Source organism: Lampris incognitus, chromosome 2, assembly GCF_029633865.1.
Source record: "Lampris incognitus isolate fLamInc1 chromosome 2, fLamInc1.hap2, whole genome shotgun sequence".
Taxonomy (NCBI): Eukaryota; Metazoa; Chordata; class Actinopteri; order Lampriformes; family Lampridae; genus Lampris; species Lampris incognitus.
The window spans coordinates 16,491,921-16,516,869 of record NC_079212.1 but is presented as its reverse complement, the minus strand read 5'-3'; the positions used below and the strand labels follow the sequence as shown (position 1 = coordinate 16,516,869).

General features: G+C 45.2%; 1 protein-coding gene across 1 annotated transcript; it reads right to left on the bottom strand.

The window, feature by feature from the left end:
- Positions 1-4,878: 4,878 nt before the first annotated feature.
- On the bottom strand, positions 4,879-12,803 carry LOC130107309 (transcription cofactor vestigial-like protein 4). The gene is made up of 6 exons (XM_056273839.1): positions 12,656-12,803; positions 12,097-12,243; positions 10,094-10,259; positions 8,575-8,800; positions 7,717-7,831; positions 4,879-7,568 (listed from the first exon to the last, which is right to left on the bottom strand). Exons 2-6 carry the CDS (start codon positions 12,176-12,178, stop codon positions 7,369-7,371), a joined length of 789 nt encoding a protein of 262 aa, XP_056129814.1. The 5' UTR covers positions 12,179-12,243; positions 12,656-12,803; the 3' UTR covers positions 4,879-7,368.
- Positions 12,804-24,949: the final 12,146 nt, after the last annotated feature.

Below are 24,949 nucleotides of genomic sequence, written 5' to 3'. Positions count from 1 at the left end.
TTCTCTTGTTTGCGACCCATGCCGTGGCCACGGCTGCAATTGGAAATGACGTGCTTTGTAATCGGGTGTGTTGGGTTGTCAGCTCAGGGTGCATGATCTTGCCAGCATGACTCAAGTCTGCCCGTGAGCTGCTTCCTGCGCCTGTGCATCTACTCCAGTTGCTTGTATGATCTATTTTAGATTCTTCTTGCCCAAGGATGTGTGTGCATCCTCACAGCAGAGAGCCACAGAAAAAAGAAAAAAAAAGAGGAGGGGGAATAGATAATGTTCAAATAATCTACAGGCAATCATGCAAATTCTCCGGACGTTGTGCGCTCAGGGGTGCACCAAATAGGGGTGCAGCCACATGTCCCCATCAGCCACAACAAATTTAGAATCATGCAAACAAAAGAAGGAGATCTCTATTGGCCATTTGAGCTGGTTACACTTGTGCCAACATCTGCGGTAGCACGAGGGCCCCTTTTTACATTTAGCCTTCAATAAAGTCAAATTTTTTCCCACACCGGATCACCTAGCACGTTGTCTGCAACGACTATTTCATTTTTTTCTGTCTCTTTTTCATTGATTGACTTGCTGTACGTAACTCTGAGACAACAACGGGAGACAGATATGTGCCTTGACCATGTCTGAAAGCAGGAGGATCCATCCGGTTACAGCGATAACAGGAGGCAGGGACCGAGGCACCAGCTCTCCATCGCGGGGCACAGATGTCATGCTCCTTGCGGCCTTCACACAGTGAAGGGGCCAAGCCCGAATCTGGCATGACCCTGAAGTGTCGTCCTGATTTAGACCCTCTTTTTCCACGTCTGTTGCCGATGTGGCCTGATAGCTGCGCTCGTGTCTCTGCCATTGGTTTTGCTCTTGAGCTGGGGAAACGTGGATCTCTTCTCCTCCATAATCCCTCAGGAGCCGGCTTCCTTGGAAGGCATGGCACAGCACAAACAGTGACATTGTGGTTGATGAATGGTTTGGTCTAATCTCGTGGAGGCAGGGTTTGGTTGGTCGGAGGGATTTTTTTTTTTTAGCAGATTTGAGCCTGGGGGGTGAGGGTAACACCCCCCCCCCACACTCACACACACACACACACACAAAAGAAGAAGAAAAAACACCGGATTGTTGGGCAAATTCAAATTTGGCAACCTGAAATGGTGGTTTACTCGTTTAAATATTCCGTTTGTACCCAGGGAAAAGAAAAAAAGTATCAATGGATACACTGACACGAGATCATTTTCTGCCTTATCATAACAGAAATGCACTTACAAGATAAGCAAACAAAAATTATATCATCCAAACCAGGAAATCCGTCATGTAGAGCGGTGCTGAACACTCATGACACATACCAGCATGTTAGCGTGTAAATCTGTGCGCTATTACCTACATATATACAGCCGAATTACACATAAAACACATAATTACATGAATAAAAGATATGCGGAAATGCTGCATTCAAATCGGTCTTCCGAGACTAATGGCGTTTATGTCTTTGTTTGGTCCTCAGGGACCGGAGACTTTCATAGTGTCTGTATAGTGATTTAACACTGCCATCTGCTGCCTTCAAAAGAGAAACCGGTTCCACCCTCGATCCAAAAAAACAGCCTGGTTTCTCCAAAACATGAACGGCTTTAATCCTCCGAATGATGCCGTGATGAAATACTCGCTGGGCTACAAAGCATTTGAGATACACTTTCGGGAAGTCTGTCTGAGTCATCCTGTCACGAGTGCTGCTTCTAATTGATGGTATGGTTTATCAGAAATTACCACTCAGACTCTGGTTACCACGACAGTCGACCAAACAACAACTACACAAGGACTTTCTTAATACCAGGAGTGTCGACATGGAAAAATTGCAAGCCTGCATGTTTAAAACTGAGCATTTTAAGAGGATTTGTGGGGTATTTCTCCAAGATGCGAGGGCCCCGTAGTCCAGAGTATGCTCAATTCTCAATATTAACAGAGTAAAGACATGTTACGCAGATGTTTTAACCAGACACGAAGAGGCAAATGCTAGTTCAGACTACTATGCCAACATAGGCTGTCTCATATTTGCCACGGCATACAACAGTGTTGAGCAAGACGCTGGGGAAAGCGTTGGGCGCTGTTACAGAGAAGTAGAAGAGTTGTCAGTTTATTGGCTTAGCTCTCAAATCTAGCTGCTCTATGGATTGAAATCTCACCTTGGTTGCAGGTTTCAGATATGGCATACAGTTTAAAGCAATGCAGAGGAAAAGGGTCCTGAAAGGGATCTCTGTTCTCACAACAGAATTCTGGGGGAAAAAAACATTACAGAAGTACAGGGCACAGAGAGTGAATGGAGGAATTTGCCTGTAGGAGATATCACTTTGTCCTGTGATGGCCTGGCAGCCTGTCCAGGGTGTCTCGCTGCCTGCCGCCCAATGACTGCTGGGATAGGCTTCAGCATCCCTGCGACCCTGACAGCAGGATAAGCGGTTTGGATAATGGATGGATGGAGATATGATCGGGGAGAATGGATGAACACCACAAGCGGAGATTGGTAGAAGTGAAGTTTGTCACGGAGTTCACGAAAATAACAGGTTGAATTTCAAGTCGTGTTCATCCAGCATCATCCCACATACAGACAAACACATGCACACAAAAAAAGATATAGAGCAGAACTAAAAGATACAGCAAACACAGAAGATGTGGTGAGAAGGGACATGGTTTTTAGTCAAACATGGAGTATTATGACTGATAAATAAATAATAAGGGTGTTTTAAACCAGCAGGGAGAGACAGAGATGATTGTTTGGTTCCAAGTGTGTGCTTACAACAGGAAAAAAAAGCCCCTCCTTCATTACCAAGATGTTGACCACATCGAAGTAGGGACCAGGGTCACCGTAACACAGACCAATGCTGACCTTTCTAAAGGGCAAAGCTTTCCTTCTTCTTCGATGTCAGGGGTCGCCACAGCGGATCATCCGTTTCCATCTCTTCCTGTTCTCTGCATCTTCCTCTGTCACACCAGCCAGCTGCATGTCCTCTCTCACCACATCCATAAACCTGCTTTGACCTTCCTCTGTTCCTCTTCCCTGGCAGCTCTATATTAAGCGTCCTTCTCCCAATATACCCAGCATCTCTCTTCCGCACAGCCAAACCATCTCAATCTCTCCTCTCTTGCTTTGTCTCCAAACCGTCCAACCTGAGTTGTCCCTCTAATATACTCGTTCCTAATCCTGTCCTTCTTCGTCACTCCCAGTGAAAATCTTAGCATCTTCAACTCTGCCACCTCCAGCTCCACCTCCTGTCTTTTCGTCAGTGCCACCGTCTCCAAACCATATAACATAGCTGGTCTCACAACCATCTTGTAAATCTTCCCTTTAACTCTTGTTGGTACCCCTCTGTCACAAATCACTCCTGACACTCTTCTCCACCCACTCCACCCTGCCTGCACTCTCTTCACCTTTCTTCTGCACCCCCCGTTACTTTGAACAGTTGATCCCAAGTATTTAAACTCATCCACCTTCGTCACCTCTCCTCCTTGCATCCTCACCATTCCACTGTCCCCCCTCTCATTCACGCATATGTATTCTGTCTTGCTCCAACTGACTTTCATTCCTCTTCTCTCCAGTGCATACCTCCACCTCTCCAGGCTCTCCGCAACCTGCACCCTACTCTCGCTACTGATCAATGTCATCTGACAACATCATAGCCCACAGAGACTCCTGCCTGATCTCATCCGTCAACCTGTCCAACCAACCAACCTGTCTAAAGAGCAAAGCTCTAATGATAATGCCTTTACTTCATATTCTGCTTTTCAAGATACTTAAGACACCTTAAGAATAAAATGAAAAACAAAACATTGAACAAGGCACATAAGAATCAAACTATAAAATACACAGTGTATGAAGAATGAAACAACTTGATAAAGAAAGGAAGCACAAGCAGTGAAGGGACAGACAGACAGTTGCTTCTTGTAGTCATTTCTTGAATGTAAGTGAATTAGACTCCATGTAGTTTCTGCAACACCATGATGATACAATTACAGGGTTTGAACCAGATAAACAGCAGCAATTACTATGCAAAAAAAAAGAAGACTATTTCAACTAAGAGCTTCCGAATGGCTCTTTAAAACTTGGATACTGCAAACTGAGCAAGAAAAACTTTTTTGTTGTTTCAGTGTGAAAAACACTACACATCCCTGAGGGGTAAACAGCGTATGATTTGCTCTTTCTTTTTTTTTATCTTAGTGCGAGTACCTAAACTCAGTTTGGGTATTGAAAGGAGAGGGAGATTAGTGAGAGCAGGTATGTCGTTGGAACTAACGAGTGGAAATCCCTTAAATATGACTAACGCTTCGTTGGATTGTATAACTCCTGCAAGGAGGCTCAGCAAGAAGTTCTCATCCCTGAACCATCGAGATCAAGAGAAGATGTACTTTATTAATCCCCGTGGGGAAATTCATCCTCTGCATTTAACCCCTCCTAGTTGTGTAGCTAGGAGCAGCCTAGGAACCAACTCCAGTTCTTGTTCCTATTGCCTTGGTCAGGAGCACAGGCAGGAAACCGGAGCACCTGGAGGAAACCCATGCCGACATGCGGAGAACATGCAAACTCCACACAGAAGGAACCTGGGACGGCCTGGGCTTCAAACCCAGGACCTTCTTGCTGTAAGGCAACAGTGCTAACCACTGTGCCGCCCGATCCTGTCGCTCCTCTTTGCAACTTATCAAGCCCAAGTTCACCAACATGCGTTAACGCTTAAAACCTCACTATGAAATAAACATTTTCTGAGTATAACCGACCATTCTCGGGGTGCTACAACTTGAACAACCACACAACTTGTAAAATCATCTCAATGCACCTTTCTCGCTCGCTTTACTTTAGGACGACGAATGTGACAAAACGAAAAACACTGTATTCATTTGCATATTTATTTAGAAGAAATCAAGTACAAAAACAGTGGCATTTTTTTTTCTGGAGAAATAAGGCCAAAGTGAACAAAAAAAAAGGTATTACAATGCTTTTTTTCCCATGTGAATGACACCTGGAGCAGTTAGTTTCTGCAACTTGTCTTTGAGGCACAAGCAGTCTACATAAAGTAATTAAATAACATTGGTATCTTACCCCAAAACATATCACTTGGATTCAACTTGTGTCAAACAAGTAGATCCCATGATAATTCCTTTAGTTCCGCTGTGGTACAAGGAGAGCTACACAGGACTCTTTACAACTGTTGGTAGAGGTCGTTCTGACACTGTACCGACAGAGTCTGTTCTCTGAATGACTGATGTGTTCCTGCACTTATTACACCTCTTAATAGTGGACAAAGATCAACTTTCAAAAAAGATAAAATGCATGGTTAGAGGATAATGAATATCCATGCTACATGAGTACACTGTTCTTAATAAAACAATACCTATGATCATTACGCGCGGCGCAATGATAGTCTTAAGATAAAGAAAAATAGAAGAAAGACAGGGTAGTGTGTGTGTATGGGTATGTGTGTGTGTGTGTGTGTGTGTGTGTGTGTGTGTATAGCAATTTCAAAATTGTCAAGGATACTGAATGCAAGTACACATATACATTTCTCTCAAACTTACAAAAAAAAAAACAAGGATGTCAATGTACAATGCCATTCATCAGTGTTAACAAAAAAACATTACACTACCTTAAGTAAAAAGATCTTTTCAGATGGGTGATATAAATGGAGTTAAACAAAACAAAACTACTTCTAGACTTGTTTAGACTTACTGGTACTATTGCTAACTTTCTCCACAATATTTTTTTTTCTTTTTTCTTTTTGCAGCCGACACCATAGCATCACCAAGGTTTAAAGTAACGCCACAACCCCCACTTGTGAAAATCAACCATAACATCTGTTGCACAACATTTAAAGTCCAAAAACAATTTTCAGGCAGCCATGGTGGAATGTTTATGCCTACTCGACATAAGGGATGACCGCATTTGCAACGTGCATCAAAATCTTCTACAGTCCAAGAAGAGATCAACCACCTTCACCATAGACAGATGTCACCATCCTCAATTGTTCTCCAAAGACGCAAAACAAAACCGAGTTAGTAATCGTGTGATAACAGAATCAGAAGTTTTGTCAAAAGGTTAATGGCTAAACATCGTTTAAAATAAATAAAAGCCGTTACTAACAGTGTTATCATTTCTCTGATAGGATTGCACTACAGAGGTTTAACGTAAGCTGTATTCAGTCATGCATAAAGCTACAGCATCCGGTACCACAGAACAAAGCAATCTAGCCCATTATACTGCATTCAGACAACCTTGCCAGAGGCTGTGATTTGTAGATGGATGCCAAAGTATAGGCCTACATATACGAATGAAAAGCAGATACAAAAAATATATTGAGTACAACTGTACCAGCAGTGAGTATTTCTAAAACTGTTACTGATAAAAATAAATTCTGAGGGTAAATAGTATAGAATAGGGTTTGTAATAGAAACCAGCTATTTGAAACATGCTTCCTAGTTAAGAGGAGTAGCCTACTATCTATTATACTAGTTTACCAAGTATTTGACCACAGTAAGCATATTACACTACAAACAAAAGTCCTTTAGTTAACAGTGGATAAGTCCAGTTCAGAATAAGCAACAGAAAGCAGATTAAGAGAGAATTGTAAGGGACCAGCGGGAGACCATGGCCTTGATTGCATTATTACCAATTTAAACCCCAGACATACATATTCCTGCACACGTTAGCTCCAATCCAAAACGGGTTATTTGCTACCTAAACAGTTAGAGGTGTAATAGTGCAAATCAGACCTGGCTGTAGTTTTCAAGTAAAAACAGAATCCAAAGCAGGGTGATTTTGGAAATTAAAGGATAGTAAGGGATTTAGAACTGAGCAAAGACTGAGACCAGATTTATGGCTTGTAAGTTATTTGAAAATGCAGGGCATTTCTTTGGTTATCAAGGCAGGCGAAAGACAGGTGAGACAGAACAGCATGTGTTCTGAGAGGCCTCTAACAACAGTTTAGTGACTCTTACAGCAAAATTTATTCATTACTACTGAACAGTCTCCACTATGAAAGCCAAATCAAGACTGTCCGCCTAACTGTAAGTGTTACTGAGTGGAATATTTCTTTTCATCTCTCCTCTACTTATTCAAAAAATATACACAACTTTTTAGGGTGTAATTTTAGGGTACAAAATTAAACGTAGAGTCATTTGACAGCTAGGTGACCTTTAGGTCTACAGATAAACTATGTGAGCACCATATTCAAACTAATACATCACTCTCTTACTTTGTTCTTAGCTAATGGGAGTTAACGCTTGGTAACAGATGACATAGTGGTCAATCTCCACTTTCATCTGGAAACACTAAGGAAGTGATTGCGGTTCACTAGTCAGCACTGAGGCAAGCAATTGTAGATTCCCTCTGCTTCACATGTTGGCCTCTGGGCTTTGGGGATCCCCTCCCTTGGCCTTGATCTGGAGCCAGGTCTCCCCAAGCGCTTTGGCAAAGTGGTCATCCACTGAGCCGGTGATGGAAACAGAGTTGGAGACAGGCTCTGGCTCCTTGTAATTCTTTCCAAGGCTTCGACGGAAGTGCTCTTCAATCACAGGATCGCAAATGGTGTTGGCTGAGATGATGCAGGGGATTATTAAAATTGAACATAAACCTGGTTACTAGCAAACATTTAAAATGCTTAGCTGGGGCTTCTAAAAAAAAGAAAATAATAGTGTAGGAATTAACACCATTGGATGGGTTTTGATTGTTTAAAGACTTACCATTGACCTTCCTCTCATCTATGGGTGGGCTTGGAGAGCAGCCGTTCATATGGCAGTGAGAAAGGTTACAGTTGCGGTTGCTTGTCGGGGCACAAGTGATGACAGAAGGACGATTCTGTATGGAAGATAAACAGCTCTGTAACAGTTTACAATGTTGAAACACTTTCTAATGAGGTTCACGCCATATGGTTAGGAAAGTGAAAAGTCAATAAATGATAACTACGGAAAAAAAAGCAAAACAGCTGTCACACATCAATGTCAACCAGGTAGATGATATGTCATTGCTGGCTTGGTTTGGATTTAGACACACAAAACCAGCTAACAAATTTCCCTTCACTCAGTGTTCTGGCAAAGCTTAATAGACAAACTGTTTGTGTTAGGGGCACTGTCAATGGGTGTACACCAAACTTACTTTGCTGGTGATTGGATCTGCCTTTAATCAGTCAGAGCAGCAAACTCCATGATGTAGAACCAGAGCACCACATTGCCACATGCACTGGTGTGCTTAGTAATAAACACTAACACCACTGGCAGGTCAGTTCATGATGCTGTTTATGTCTGTACACAATTCTTGTTGGCTTTGTAAATGTCTTTGATTGAATTAATTTTGTAGCAGGCTTGACACTGAAATCTCTTAACCACTCTCTAAACTTTGCTGATTGGTTCTGCTTCCCGCTGCCAGGCTCAATCAATTCTCAGTGGATGCTTTCCAAGACTATATCTTGCATAGCAAAAACCGAGTTCACGAACTTTAAACTGGCTTTCTGAGGCTAGTTCAGACCCTTTAAACTGAGATATATTAAACAGAGATGGGCAAACTACAAATACGGGCCATTTTCATGTACAGATGTAGCCTACCTGCTGGCGCTCTGCACAACCAGCCATGACAGATCTCTCACTGCCACCGACTCCAATGTCCAGACTGCTTTTTGTCAGAGCCAGGGGCTGGTCAATGGCATAGCCAGGGATGGAGGCATACAGGTGGCTACCATGGAGACCGTTGGAGGAAGAAGTCATGCTCTCCACAGGGCTGTGGCTGAGACTCCAGTGTTCATTGCGGTTTTCTCGAGCTGCAGGCCGAGCTCTAGATAAAGACAGTACAAGTGGCATATTAGCCCTGTGACCTGACACACAGACCACCAACAGCTTAGTCTATTCATAGACCACTTAAAACTGTCGACTTTGACGTCAGGAGTTTAACTGCGCAGTCCATCACTTAATGACAGTTAAGGACTTTAAAAGCAAATGAATCACTCAAAAAAACCCAAGGACATAATGTTGATTTAAATTGTGAATATACACTATAAAAAAAAAATACTGACAGATGGGGACGAGATCAGTAATTTTCCACTATCTACCAAACTTAATTTCTTGTTATGCTGTCAGAATACCTGATAAGGCTGAGGCAAAGATAAAGATCAATAAGTCAATAACATGGACCTACAAAAATTCTCTTAACACAGACCTCACGTCTGCTTTCAAATAAACACTCAACAATAGGGTCACCCGAATTCTCTTGGCACATTTTAGAATCTAAGACTTCATGTTCTCTAAACCAGATGTTCTCTTGGCACATTTTTCTATATTTGTACATCTTATGACATGCATCTGTCCTTTATTTCCTCAGAAAGTAAGAACATGAACAGTTTGCCAGGATGAAAACCAAAATATTTCTATAGATTTTTCTTGTTATCATAAGCAACTGTTTGGTGGTCATATTAATGAATCAAGATTCCAAGAACGTGTGCCTTAAGCAAACTAACTGATTGAAATCAGGCCTATGCAGCGTTCTCAAGCCCTATATTCAATGGATGATACTGTAGTGCATGTTAAATAAGACATGCTGAAGAGTGAACACGAAAAAGAACTTTTCACTCAGCGCTGATTCAAGAGTTTAAACTATCATAAAGCTGAGGGAAGAACATATTGAAGACATTAAGGTTTGCTGAAGGAACAACATATTGAAGACATTAACGTTTGGGAAAACGAATGGCCCAGTCCAAAACTGACAGTTTTTTAGCAATTAAGCAAAGGTTTAAAATTACCAATGTCTAGTAAAAGTAGCATTTCATACTGTAAATATAAACCCATTTACTAAGTACACTGTGAATGTCTGTGCCCCACTGTATACATTTATACATATATAACTGGACAGAGGATTATGAAATATAACAATAAAGTAGGTCACGTACCATAATTAGAAAACATGTAACTACTACAGTGACCTAAACAATAACTACAATTTCTTTTTTGGCAAGTTCAACTGTCACCATACTCACTGTATACATCATTACCATAAGAATCCAAAGAACTAAAGGGTTTACAAGATAAAGCAACTAAATAGTATTCAACACTTTTATCTTTTAAGTACACTTACAGCTGAGCTGCAAACAGCCTGCTCATTTTGGTCATATGGTCGTTGTCACAGTCAATACGGTCTTCCATTTGTTCTTCACCATATTTCCTTTTGCTTGGGCAGATTGAAGGAGGGCCGGTTCTTATGTTGGGCATAGTAGTGGGAAGGGAGGGCATCCTGGATTCACCTGTGGATAGCAGTCAGATGGAGAAATTGATCTCAACCAAATCAAAGAAGGTTCACTCAGTTCACCTGCATACAATGTTTACTGACATACGTTTCATCACTCATCTGCATACAGTATGTAACTGTACTGTTTATAAGGGTGTTGATTCCTGCACTCAGTTTAGACTGAAGAGGTCACTTAGATGAGTGACGAAACGTATCTGTCAATAAACGTTATATCCAGATGAACTGATTCAACCTTCTTTGATTTTCTTACCTGGATTATTGAGCATGCATAAAGACAGATCTCAACCAAATGTCAGATAAAATCCAATAACAGAATAACTGATAATAATAATAATGACATTTATTTATATCTCACCTTTCTAAACAATATTTCAAGGTGCCTTACACAACAGGATAAAATAATGCACAGAGTCAAGATAAAACAACAAAATACAATAAAAATATAGGACATAATGCCAGATGATGAACACTATTTCAGGTGAAACACTTTGTCTTTAATGTTAAAGAATGACTGTTGCTCAAGTGTTGCTGAATTTAACCTTGTAACTGTCTTCTTCGAAACATCTTGGTAGAGTCACAAGATTAGAACAGAATATCTTTTCCAGGTTTTTTTTTAACACCGACAGTGAAACCTGCCAACATCTGAATGACACTTCAAATTATTGTAAGCATTATTTGAAGTTTATGTCTCCTACTAATGTTAACCCAATTGAGTCCACAATTGCTACTTTCTTTGCAATTTGCAACAAGACAAGCCATTGCAGTGCACATAAGTTATACTGTTCAATTTCCCTATACTGAAGGTAAACAACTGTCACCATCCGGGTGATTTTGAAAAACAATTAAAACATTAACTGGGTCTCATACCCCATAGGGATTTAAGTCCAGCTGTTATTTAACAGCTCCATAATATCATTATTTTCTTTGCAATTTTCTGAGATCTATTATGGCAGTACAATAAATTCAAACAAATTAGGACACGTGCCATCTTGACAGTGAAAGAGGCCGACTCAAGCTGTCCTCGAGAATGCTCATCTGACTCCCCTATATTATATAGGGAAAGACCTTTCAAAAATCATACAGCCTGTGGGCAGACAAACACCATTTTCCTTAATAGTGTAGTCAAAAAATAGTCAGTGCTGGTTTCTAATTAAGTGTCATAAACAAAATTGTCAGGCATAATAATGTTGGCATTATGCATCTCAATATTCAGCTGGGATATTCTGAACTCCTTAAATGGTTTAGAGTTCAGTCAAACTGTAAATTTAACAGGCAGTGCAATGTTGGACTGACTACGTGATCCTGAATATTGCACTGGCTGCATTGGTGATGGTGTAATTTACACTGGCTCTTGTGTTCGGTTCAGCAGTTATGAATATTTACATGAGGCTGTCTACAAGTGTTCTTGTTTGAGGTTGTGTCGCAAGTGATGTGGAAAGTTTCAGACAGAGCGCCCAGGGATCCCTATAACAAATGAGGGAGAACCTGCATCGCTTGTAAACTCTCGTATTAGCGTCGTCTACTTTGGTAATGTGACCAGCACCAGGAGTTACCGTTTGTTCTCTTAAGCTTGATTTACCGGTTGTATTTGTTTCAGCATTCATTCCCGACACAACTGAACCCGAAACCTTACTCGGTTTGATTTCGGCCTTGCTTTTGAGTTTCATCAAAATAGCTCTAGCCACTTTACTGCGAGCCAGGCGGCATACTGACACTGGTTAGCTGGTAGTCCCGAATAAATATATTTGAAAAAGGGTAAACATAATTTTCTATTAAGCAGTTCAACACTTATAACAAGCTCACTTTAACACTGCTGTCGACGACTAACCTACCTTCGTAATGCAGTCTCCCAATGTTGTTGTTCATTTTGTCCAGGAACTGAGAATTCAACAGGTCCATTCTAGTGAAAAGCATTTACACTGGCTGGCTAGTTGCTAACATCGATGTTAGCAGCGTATTCCAGCAAGCGAGTGTCGGTCCTGCATAAAACAAAATACAAGGGGTTGGTAGATGAAAAGAGTTAAATCAGCTAAAAAGTTAGCAGTTTGTTTTGATCGTGGCTAATGCTAAAGCTAGCGGATCTTGATTTCTCGTCGTTAGCTGCTGACGTAGCTTAGCTTCAGTGCTTCGCCCGACACGTAACGCTGTTTCTTTTCATTCACACACGCCGCAATCTAGTTAGAAATAGATTTAGTGGGCGATCACCGAACTTAATAAACTTCGATTACCAACTTATCGTCCACAGTATCTACGGTTAGCCCGCTGGCTAACTTTAGCATCTTCGGTTAGCCACTAGCCTTGTTTAGGAAGACAACTTTGTAACGTAACAAGTTCCTGGCGTTAAGGGCGAAAAGTGATAAAACTTTAAAGGTTTCTCTGTTGACAACTTACTGTTTGATTAATTCCAAATACTAAATGAACATCCAGTTTCTATGAAGAGGTCAATCGCAGTTTTTTAAAGGGTTAGCTTTAGCTTATGTACTTCATCGATTTGCTTTTCAGCTAGCATGCTAGCTAGCGCAGTAAGTCACCCAACACCACTTTAACATTCACGAGCCAGTTTTCAGACAAAAGGAGTGGCGTCTCCGCAGAGCGGAGGGAGCAACGCCCCCCAGCGGTCCGGAAATAAACTCGCAACCTGTGGCGTCGTAGTTAAAGAAGAGAGTACTACTCCTAAACTACAATATTGAAATAAATAACACAATGAGACACTGTTCGGATCAAGGACGTACTTGCAATCAGTCGTCATAATCCTTCTTTGAATAGTGGAGGGATTATGCCGGATAATCTATTTTACATTAACTAAAAAACCAGTATGAGCTCATACTTACTTTCAGATTTTTAGGTTTACAAATGACAATCAGTCATTAAGAGGCACTGCCTGCATCAGAGATGAGATTCGTTGGGGAAATTATTCAATCACTCATTAAAGCAAACTTTATTTACATAGCACAGCGCACTTTACATTAAGTGAAAGTGCACGGCTGAAAAGAAAATATTGATATTGTGGTGGACACGTATTGGGGACAGAATTCAACCCAGGAACTAAGGGTTAAGTCATGGTTGCCCTGGCAGGTTAACGCAGGGTTAAGTTATGGTTGTCCAGCCAGTTTTCTGGTTATTCTTGCCACCTCCGCTCAGTCGAGCTGGGGGTTTTGTTTGTCTCGCTGATTTACCGTGGATTAAAGAAAGTTGCCTACACGGCTAAAGTGTGAACCTACGGTCTTCTCCGTTACTTCGGCTCTACACTGGTGACCCCGACGTCGGTTTTCGGATAAGTTTTCTGAAACCACACACATTATGGCTACGAACGCCGTTGCAATTAAACTGCCGGAGTTTTGGGAGTCTTCCGCGGCTACATGGTTCGCGCAGGCTGAGGCACAGTTCGCGCTCAGAGACATAACAGCAGACGAGACCAGGTACTACTACGTAGTGGCAGCGCTGGGGTGCGCTACGGCTTCCAGGATAAGCGGTTTCATAACCAACCCACCGGCCGATGGTAAATACGCCGCACTTAAACATCTCCTCCTTGAAACTTTTGAACTGTCAGCAACGGAGAGAGCACGTCGCCTCTTCGCAATTCAGGGCTTGGGAGATGGCAAACCATCGGAGCTAATGAGCAGGATGTTAAACCTACTGGGTCAAGAAAAGCCATGTTTCCTGTTTATGGAGCTGTTTCTGCGCAACATGCCGCCCCACGTCCAGACTGCGCTCGCTAACTCCACCATCACTGATCCCCGTGAGCTGGCAAAGGAGGCTGACCGATTCTTCGTCGCTACACAACGTTCCTCCCATGCCGGGGTGCTGGCTCCTACCTTCACTGGCCCCCCGCCGACATCGCGGGCGTGGCCCGACGGTGGCGCCACAGCATCAGACCGCTACAAGCCCTCTGGACTCTGTATGTACCACGCTCGATTTGGTGCGAAAGCTAAACGGTGCCGTTCCCCCTGCAACTACAGGCCGACGGGAAACGAGAGGGCCAACACTCAGTAGTGGCCATGAGTGTTGGCGATACGAGCAGGCTACTCTTCATCCTCGACACCATCTCCGGTCGGCGATTTCTTTGTGACACGGGCGCACAGAGAAGCGTGCTCCCTGCTACTGACGTCGACATCATGGGCGGGGAGCGGGGCCCCCAGTTGGCGACGGCTGACGGCAGCCCTATCCACACCTACGGCGTGCGGTCTGTAGAACTGTGTTTTGGTGGACAACGTTTCACGTGGGAGTTCGTCATGGCCAATGTAACGCTTCCCCTCCTCGGAGCTGATTTTTTGTGCGCTTACGGTTTGCTAGTGGACATTCAGAACAGCCGTCTGGTCGATGCCTTAACCTTCTCCTCCTTCGCATGTACGCGGAGGGAAGCGGCCTATGCAGGTCTAGCCAACTCTCTCTCAGAGGCAGACAAGTTCACCCGCCTCCTCGCTGAGTTCCCCGACCTCACCCAGCCTACCTTCTCTGCACCCACCGCTAAGCATGGGGTGGAGCATCACATTGCTACGAAGGGGCCCCCGGTCTACGCCAGAGCCAGGCGTCTCGACCCCGCCAAACTCGCCATTGCCAAGTCTGAGTTCGAGCACCTGGAACGCATGGGGATCATCCGCCGCTCTGACAGCCCGTGGGCGTCCCCACTCCACATCGTCGCTAAGCCTGATGGAGGTTGGCGCCCATGCGGGGACTACCGCCGACTAAATGACGCCACCACGCCTGACCGCTATCCTGTCCCGCATATCCAGGACTTTTCTGCAAACCTGTCTGGCAAATGCGTCTTCTCAAAAGTCGACCTGGTCCGTGGTTATCATCAAGTTCCCGTGCACCCCTCAGACATCCCCAAGACAGCGGTAACAACCCCATTCGGCCTATTTGAATTCCTACGAATGCCATTTGGACTCAAAAACGCGGCCCAGTCCTTTCAGCGGCTGATGGATTCAGTGCTCCGTGGCCTTCCTTTCATCTTCGTCTATTTGGACGACATACTCATCGCCAGCGCCTCCGAGGAAGAACACCTGTCCCATCTTCATGCCCTCTTCACACGCCTCAGCCAGCATGGGCTGATCGTCAACCCGGCGAAGTGCCGGTTCGGGCTGACAGCCATTGATTTCCTCGGGCACCGCATCACTGGGGACGGGGCAGTCCCCCTGCCCTCAAAGGTGGAAGCGGTGGCGGCCTTTCCGCGCCCCCAAACAGCTCGTGCGCTCAGGGAGTTCATCGGGATGGTGACATTCTACCACCGCTTCATTCCTCGAGCCGCCTTTATCATCCGGCCACTGTACGAGGCGCTGAAAGGCATGTCCCCCAACCAGGCGGTCGACTGGACAGCAGAGCGGGACCGTGCGTTCACCGAGACTAAAGCTGCGCTCTCCCAGGCTACCCTGCTAGCGCATCCTTCACCTACAGCGCCTATTTCCATAACCACGGATGCATCGGACTATGCTGTTGGTGCGGTTCACGAACAGTGGGTGGGGGGGGCTTGGCAGCCTTTGGCCTTTTTCAGTCGCCAGCTTACACCCCGAGAGCGCAAGTATATTACTTTTGACAGGGAACTCCTCGGTCTCTGGCTCGCCGTCCGGCATTTCCGTTTCCTGCTAGAGGGCCGCGAGTTTACTGCGTACGTGGACCACAAGCCCCTCACGTTTGCCATGTCCAAGACGGCCGAGCCATGGTCCGCTCGCCAGCAGCGACAACTCTCCTACATTTCGGAATTCACTACCGACATCCAGCACGTCGCTGGTAAGTCTAACCAGGTAGCTGACTGCCTGTCTAGGGCAGTGATTGGAGCGGTCCACCTAGGCCTTGACTATGCACAGATGGCTGCTGACCAGGCCACGGACCCGAGCATCCTCCGTCTCCGGGCCTCCGACACGGGGCTCCGCCTGCAGGACGTTCCTTTCAGCGACACAGGTGTCACCCTCCTGTGTGACGTCTCCACAGGACAGCCCAGGCCCATCGTCCTGCACAGCTGGAGACGCCCCGTATTTGAAGCTGTGCACGGCCTCTCTCATCCAGGCGGTAAGCCATCCGTGCGCCTGACCTCTGCTAAGTTTGTGTGGGAGGGACTTAAGAGAGACTTGAAAGCGTGGGCCGACTCATGTGTTGCCTGTCAGCGGGCTAAGATACACCGCCACATTAAGGCGCCCCTGGAACGCTTCGCAGTGCCGGAGAGACGATTTGACCATGTCCACGTCGACCTGGTTGGTCCCCTACCCCCCTCCCATGGGTTCACCTACCTCTTCACTGTGGTGGACAGGACTACGCGCTGGCCTGAAGCTGTTCCCCTGGCATCCACGACGTCTGCTGATGTGGCCCGGGCTTTTATTGGGTCGTGGGTCTCACGTTTCGGTACGCCTTCCGACCTTTCATCTGACCGTGGGCCACAGTTTACCTCAGAGCTATGGAATGCTGTGGGTGAGGCTCTGGGCGTCAAGCTTCATCGCACTACCGCCTACCACCCTCAGGCGAACGGCCTATGTGAGCGCTTCCACCGGTCCATGAAGGCTGCGCTTCGGGCTACTCTCAAGGACTGCAACTGGGTTGACAAGCTCCCATGGGTCATGCTGGGCCTGCGGACCGCCCCGAAGGAAGACCTACAAGCCTCCTCTGCGGAGCGGGTGTACGGCACGCCGCTGCGAGTCCCAGGCGATTTCATGCCCAATGCAACGCGTCCCTGGTCAGCTGTGGACCAACGAGCCTCCTTGCTGGACGGGGTCAGAGCTTTCACACCCGTCCCTACCGCCCAACACGGCGCTCCGGTGTCCCAGGTGCCCCCAGGTCTGCAGTCAGCGGACTACGTGTTCATCCGTCACGACGCACACCGCCCCCCTCTGCAACCCCCTTATGACGGCCCCTTCCGTGTCCTGGAACGGGGAACTAAGCACCTGGTGGTGGATTTTGGGGGCACGGCCGAGCATGTTTCAGTGGACCGAGTTAAACCCGCACACCTGGACTTGACGCAGCCGTTGGAGTTAGCCCAACCTCCTCGTCGCGGTCGTCCCCCGGCTCCGCCTCCTCCCCCCGTGGAGGCCCGAGCTGCCTCTTCTGCTCCTCAGGCCGACCTCCACAGGCCCGCGTCAATGCCTCCCACAGACACTCCGGCCCCTGTTACCCGGAGCCGCCGCGGACGGCCTGTCGACCCCCCGCGCCTGCCTGACTTCGATTACTAGGGCGAATTCTGGGGGGGCTCATGTGGTGGACACGTATTGGGGACAGAATTCAACCCAGGAACTAAGGGTTAAGTCATGGTTGCCCTGGCAGGTTAACGCAGGGTTAAGTTATGGTTGTCCAGCCAGTTTTCTGATTATTCTTGCCACCTCCGCTCAGTCGAGCTGGGGGTTTTGTTTGTCTCGCTGATTTACCGTGGATTAAAGAAAGTTGCCTACACGGCTAAAGTGTGAACCTACGGTCTTCTCCGTTACTTCGGCTCTACAATATAGGAATAAAAACGACAATAAATAGATAGATAAAAGATAAAAAGTTAAACCTCGATAAACTAGAGTGAGCAAAATATTAAAGAATAATAAAATAGAATGACAAATAAAAAAATCAAAAAGATGTATTTATAACAGACAGAACCCATAATTAGGAATGTGAACATAACATTTCCTTACAGAGAGTTGAATCAGTTCATCTGGACACAACGTTTATTGAGAGAAACGTTTCATCTCGCGTCTAAGTGACCTCTTCAGTCTCAACTGACTGCAGGTATCCCCACCCTTGTAAACAACAGTGGCATAACGACCGAAACCAACGATCGGTTTCATATCCAAATTGCCGTGAGCATTGACTGTAAACAAAATGTGTGTAAAATTGTGTGTAAGCAAAACATTAACTAGATGTCTGTGAATGTTCTCATTCATCCAGGTCTTGGTTATCCAAAGGAGTTGAATCAAGTGCAACTGGACTTGGTATATATCTGTGAAGACGTTTCGCCTCTCATCCAAGAGGCCGTGCCTTACTGACTAGACCAAGCTAGTCTGACTGGCTGGTGATGAGACTCGGAATTTATCCTCTTTGGAGTCGTTGTCAGAGCTATACATGTCCATGGCTCTTTGATTTCCGGTGTTTACCAACGCCCGTCGCTAACAGAGCCATAGATATGAGTGGCTCTTTTGTGTACCGATGTTTGCCCGCGCCCGTCGTTATCGGAGCTATTGATTTGCATTTGTTTAGCAGCGACGGTCATTTGGGGTGTTAGTTTCAACTTCATTATTCAGTGGTCATGAGAGTCGTTGGAGCCGTTAGTGACCGACTGTTGTTCTTGGAGGCTAGGCTTCTTGAGTCTCCTGGGTAGAGATGAAAGGACGGCATTGTAAGTGGGAGATAGGTGGTGTCGCAGACCTCCTCCTCTGTTGAGGGATGGTTTTTCCAGTTTCGCATGGATGGCTTCCTTCACCCCTCTTTCAAACCATCTATCTTCTCTGTCCAAAATGTGTACATTGCTGTCCTCGAAGGAGTGTGTCTTCTCCTTTAGGTGTAGATAGACTGCTGAGTCTTGTCCTGAGGAGTTTGGTCTTCTGTGTTGGGCCATCCGTTTGTGTAGTGGTTGTTTGGTTTCTCCTATGTATAAGTCAGTGCAATCCTCATTGCATTGTACAGCATACACCAGATTGCTTTTTTGGGTGTGTGGTACACGGTCTTTGGGATGAACCAGTCTTTGTCGGAGTGTGTTGCTGGGTTTGAAGTATACCGGGATGCGGTGTTTGTTGAAAATTCTCCTGAGTTTCTCGGAGACTCCAGAAACATATGGGATGACTGTGCTATTCCTTCTGTTCCTTTTCTCCTCGTCGCTCACCTGGTTGGTCTTTTTGGAACATGTTGCAGTTTTCACAAAGGTCCAACTGGGGTAGCCGCAGGTTTTTAAAGCTCCCCTCAGGTGTTTGTGTTCTTCTCGTTGGGCCTGAGTGCTGCTGGGCACATTGTCAGCTCTGTGTTGCAGAGTTCTGATGACGTCCAGTTTGTGTTCCAGAGGGTGGTGTGAGTCGAAAAGTAGATAGTGGTCTGTGTGTGTGGGTTTCCTGTAAACCCCAATGTGGAGGCTCCTGTCTTCCCCAATATGGACATCACAGTCCAAGAAGGGCAAACTGTTGTTCTTTACGTCTTCCCTTGTGAACTTAATGTTCTTGTCCACTGAGTTGATGTGTTTGGTAAACGCTTGCACCTCTTGTGTTTGGATTTTGACCCACGTGTCGTCCACATATCGGAACCAGTGGCTCGGAGGTGTTCCTCTGAAGGAGTTCAGGGCCCTGTGTTCTACCTCTTCCATATATAAGTTGGCCACAATGGGCGATACTGGTGAGCCCATTGCACAGCCGTGTTTCTGTCTGTAAAACTGGCCCCTGAATTGGAAATATGTAGTGTTCAGGCAAAGGTCCAGTAGTTGGCAAATCTGGTCTGGGCTGAGGTTGGTCCTATTGTGGAGGGTGTCGTCCCATAGCAAACGTTGCCTCACAGTTTCCAAAGCCTCCATGGTTGGGATGCAGGTGAATAACGAGGTCACGTCGTAGGATACCATGGTTTCATCCGGTTCCAGTTTTACACCTTGGACCTTATCCACGAAGTCAATGGAGTTTGGATATGGCGAGGTGTTTCGCCCACTAAAGGGGTCAAGATGTTGGCTATATGTTGGTAAACATCGGAACACAAAGAGCCATGGACATCTGTAGCTCTGACAACGACTCCAAAGAGGATAAATTCTGAGTTTCATCACCAGCCAGTCAGACTAGCTTGGTCTAGTCAGAAAGGCACTAACTGAGGAAGCCTCTTGGGTGAGAGGCGAAACGTCTTCACGGATATACACCAAGTCCAGTTGCACTTGATTCAACTCCTTTGGATGACATTAACTAGAGTTTCAATGGGCATGTGTACTATTCACAGAGGATTAGGGGATGGTTGCAATCACAGCATTGTAAAATGGTGACAGATATATTCTAGTTGTCCTTCGACAACAGGTGCCTAAACTGTAAACCAGTGGTGATTCCGTATGTGACGGTAGTGTTGGAACAGTTGAGACTAATATTTTCCACACACCACGTCTGTTGCTTTCAAACCACAAAACACGCTGCTCCAGAAATTGGTCCACCCCAAGGATTGGTTCCCCTGGCACAGGGCAATACAGTGTACACTGTTAAGTGCCAGGAGGATTGCCGTGACTTGTACATTTGTGAAACCAAACAGACACCGGCCAAGAGGATGGCACAACACAGAAGAGCTAATTCAGGCCAGGACTCCGCAGTCTACACCCATCTACAGGCCAGTGGCCACTCTGTCAAGGATGGGGATGTGTACTTCCTTGATAGGGAGGAACACCGGTTTGAATGGGGAGTCAACGAGGCCATCTATGTGAAGAGGGAATGACCATCACCGAACCGAGGGGCTAGGAGTACATCTGTCGCCATCTTACAATGCTGTGATTGCAAATATTCCCAAATCCTCTGTGAACAGCACACATGGCCATTGTAACTCTAGTTAATGGTCACGGCAGTTTGCATATGAAACCGATTGTTGGTTTCGGTCGTTATGCCATTGTATTGTAGCGAATTCGGGGGGCAACCACAGGAACTGCCGCAGCCGGGACGCGAACCCGTATCGCCCACACCGCGGGAGACATCGCGGTCGCGTCCCGGCCGCTGCAGTTCCTGTGGTTGCCTCCCGAGTTCGCTACAGTATTGTTTATAAGGGTGGGGATACCTGCAGTCAGTTGAGACTGAAGCGGTAACGCAGATGAGTGATGAAACGCTTCTCTCAATAAACGTTGTGTCCAGATGAACTGATTCAACTTTCTGCAACGGCACTGTTGTTTCTTGCTGATTGCCGCTGTTCTTGTTGATGTCTTTATACACACAATGCATCTGTTAATAACTGGTGCTTATGGCTGTGAGAAGTGTTGAGTCTAAGGCTAATCATAAACATGTATTAGCACCTGAATTAAATCAGACTCCGAATTGAATCAATGATGAACTTTACTTGTCACCTTGTAGTTCCATACATGACAGGTTCTTCTACCCATAACTCCCCGTACATTTCCGTCTAGACAATTACGTCACAGCTCTTAAAGGAACAGTACATAAATCACATACATAACAAGAAGTTTGCGCTTGTTGTTGTACAATATTTGGAGATAGTAAATAAATCGCACCTCGTGTTGTTTTGGAGTCCATAAAAACCTTGTAAATGCAGTGGTTCCCGAGGAATGAGATGCATTACCCCAGCAACGGCACTAGTTAACTATGATATCACCACGTGATCATGTGGAGGTTTAATTTCCATATGAAAATGTGGTAGACGTCCATCCGTTCCGTGTTAGACCTGTACGCACACTGCAATCCCATGCCATGTCTCGTATCGTCTTTGAGTAGTGTCACTTGGGAAAACAATGCTCTCTCCGCCAAAATCTACGACCAACACAAGTTCACCAGCGCAGGAGCTATGAGGAGACGTTGCAAAAACACTAAAGCCCGTGTGTGTGTGTGTGTTAATCAGGTTAGCCGCAGGTGGGTGGGCGTGGTAATAAGGGTATCGCTGTTGTGCTGAGTGAGGATGCGCAGAAAATTATTTAGTTTTGTTTGCATAACGAAGGAATAAGTTTTTTCTGAAAATATATCTTTTAATATATTGTAATTTGTAACGTAGTTTAATACCCGCCCAAATCATGGAAAACCAGCCCAAATCCAGTCCGCCCGCCCAAGCCCCCCCCCCCACAATGCAACCCAAAACCGCCCAATTGGGCGGAAAACCGCCAAATCTGGCAACACTGTGATTCAACATGCCCTGTTCAGAACACACAACGGGGTTTTTTTTTTTACATAATCAACTAATCATTGTTGCACTTCAGAGTAAAACAGCACACATTTGTCTTGTGTGTCTTTTCACTGCAACTCTGCATCGATATTTAAGGAATTATTACTTTAAAAAGAAACCGCGATAGTAAAACTGTATTCCGCTATGCTGGTTTAATTTTGCAATTAATCCGCGGCCCACATGCGCGCCGAGCCGTGGGGGGGGGGGGGGTGCGCGATCCGTACGGATCACGGATCAACTACGTTCCGTTACACCATCATCATTAATATTTCCGAGCACAAAACGCGAGTTGGCGTACGTGTGGTCCAGGGCTCTCTTAAACTTCCATCTTACCTAAGAACAAGCGGGAAGGACTCCTGTATTAATGGATGCCACGAAAGTTCTTAAATTGTTCGCGCGCACAATTTAAGATCAAACCTGCGCGTACGCGCGATTCGTGCACACGAGGCCCATTATGAGGAAAGCCGGCTGCAGTACAAAGGTCTTGCCGCTAGGGGGAAACAGCGCCAAGGCAGACAGCTGTCCTCAGGTGGGTCAGTAAACTGTTCACCAGGGGAGTGCACCGTTGATTTGAGACCTCACAGCACGTTTTTAGGGATGTTAGACTAGCCAAGCTGTAGACCTTACTCGCCGTTGCCAATTAATGATAATTCAATCGTCAAAAAAAAACAAAAAAAACAGTGGGCACTGTTTCCATGGAGATGCATTTTCAGCCAGACTTTTTTGTTTGGTGTGGAGGAGCTGCATGACACTGCACTGCAAAACTCGGGGAAGAATTGAACAATGAACATTGTGAGAACAACATGTTTTTAATTACACCAAGGTGTAGGAAAACATGCACGCTGCTGTTTTAAATGTTCCCGAACGTAATGCATTCAAGGATACTGCACTGGTGGCTCAAGATATATATCAATGAATATCAGAATTTATTGTTAATGCCATTCCTAGTTCCTGCAGTAGTTTGCTCTTTATTAGAGGAGATTCAGCAGCCTACTGCATTCTCTTTATAGGAGACACACCATTGCGTTTAATTTCTAAATCTGCAGTGTCACAAATGAATTGGAGGGGGAAAAAATGTATGACTGTACCCATGAGGATTGCAAAGGGATATGGGTTTAGATGTTCTGATTGAGACCGAACAGCGGTACTGTAAAATGAAATTAATTTTCAACATAACCTTAAGAAAACTACAGGCCTACACCTACTATCAATCCTTTGTCCTGGTTTTCTACACAGCCAATACAATAGTCACACTTTTTTGCAGCTTGATGACACACACTTCAACAATGGAAAAAAGGAAGAAATAAATAAAAAAATACATCAAATACACTCCTTCCAGACACATCCTCATATAATGTCCAATAAAATACATCCTGTTCTTCAAGAGACAAGAAGTTAATGCAAAATTCAATACGCTTGTGCATCGTTTCTCTCAAAAACAGAACACATTGTTGGTGAAGGGCAGAATCTCATTTTCCATGCCCAGAATGAGCCAACGGCAGAGCGCCACAGAGTTGTGTCATCCTGTCATTTTCACATCCTGCTGTATCACTCAGTGCTCTGGCTAGGCTCCAGGGAAGGGCTCTTAAAGTCTGCTGTTGAGACAATTCAGCAAACCTTCATTAAAGGTGTTGTAGAAAGCATCTAAAGACCAGCCAGTGACAAATGACTGATCCATTCATATATGCAGAATACCATCTTCTGACATTGTGGAGGTACTGCAGTACTACAGGGACCTGAAATGAAACTCTCAGTGAATTATAACGCTCCTTTGCTTCACATTATGCAAGTGCACAATGAACATTTACACTACACATACGCAACCTATGATTTAACAGGAAGATGAGATTGTGTTTCAAATGTCTGTGAATGTTCTCATTCATCGAGGTCATAGTTATCCAAAGGAATTGAATCAAGTGCAACTGGACTTGGTATATATCCGTGAAGACGTTTCCTTTGGATGTGTTTCAAATGGTTAAATACGTGTACTTAACAATATGTATATTATGAAGAATGTGTATTTGATGATTGTGTTACGTGTCATGTTTGTGAAGGGGAATGCCATACACCGCTGTGAAGAATGCAATTGCTTATGACAAATAAACAGACTGTTGAGACACCGAAGTTTAATCCTGCTGCACTGCCAAAGCAGTCAAGACAACTGATCTGCTCCCATTAGCAGTGGAGCTCTTGCAGGACAATGTAATAAATAAGACACCTGTCACTTTTGGGAGAACAAATGTTCACTTTCATATATCTGCTTTGTGTACATTAGAAATAATACAGGACTACTTTAATTGCAATATCCTTTCAGCAAGAGTGGAAGGGGAGGTTTACTAGATGGTAGTGAGACCAGCTATGTTGTATGGTTTGGAGACGGCGGCTCTGATGAAAAGACAGGAGACGGAGCTGGAGGTGGCAGAGTTGAAGATGTTAGATTTTCATTGGGAGTGATGAAGAAGGACAGGATTAGGAACGAGTATAATAGAGGGACTGCTCAGGTTGGACGGTTTGGAGGCAAAGCAAGAGAGGCAAGATTGAGAAGGCTTGGACATGTGTGGAGGAGAGATGCTGGGTATATTGGGAGAAGGATGCTGAAGATGGAGCTGCCAGGGGAGAGGGAAAGAGGAAGGCCATACAGGTGGCTGGTGTGACAGAGGAAGATGCACAGGACAGGAAGAGATGGAAACGGATGATCTGCTGTGGCGACCCCTAACGGGAGCACCCGAAAGAAGAAGAAGGAGAAGGAGGCGAAGAAGAAAAAGGAGAAGGAGAAGGAAGAAGACTTGAATTGCAGTATTTGCCTTTAAGGACCCATTTTTTATGTATTTCAGACTTAGACTATAGCTTCTGTGTGCAAATTTATGGCAACCTCCAAGTAAGATATGATGGTGA

Bases quoted from the DNA above. Each gene is read 5' to 3' on its own strand.
- LOC130107309 (XM_056273839.1), bottom strand. From the start codon at position 12,178: ATGCTTTTCACTAGAATGGACCTGTTGAATTCTCAGTTCCTGGACAAA. The intron at 7,832-8,574 runs GTAGGCTACATC...TCTTCCATACAG, and splicing joins GTTGTGCAGAGCGCCAGCAG to AATCGTCCTTCTGTCATCAC. The intron at 7,569-7,716 runs GTAAGTCTTTAA...GCATCATCTCAG, and splicing joins AGATGAGAGGAAGGTCAATG to CCAACACCATTTGCGATCCT.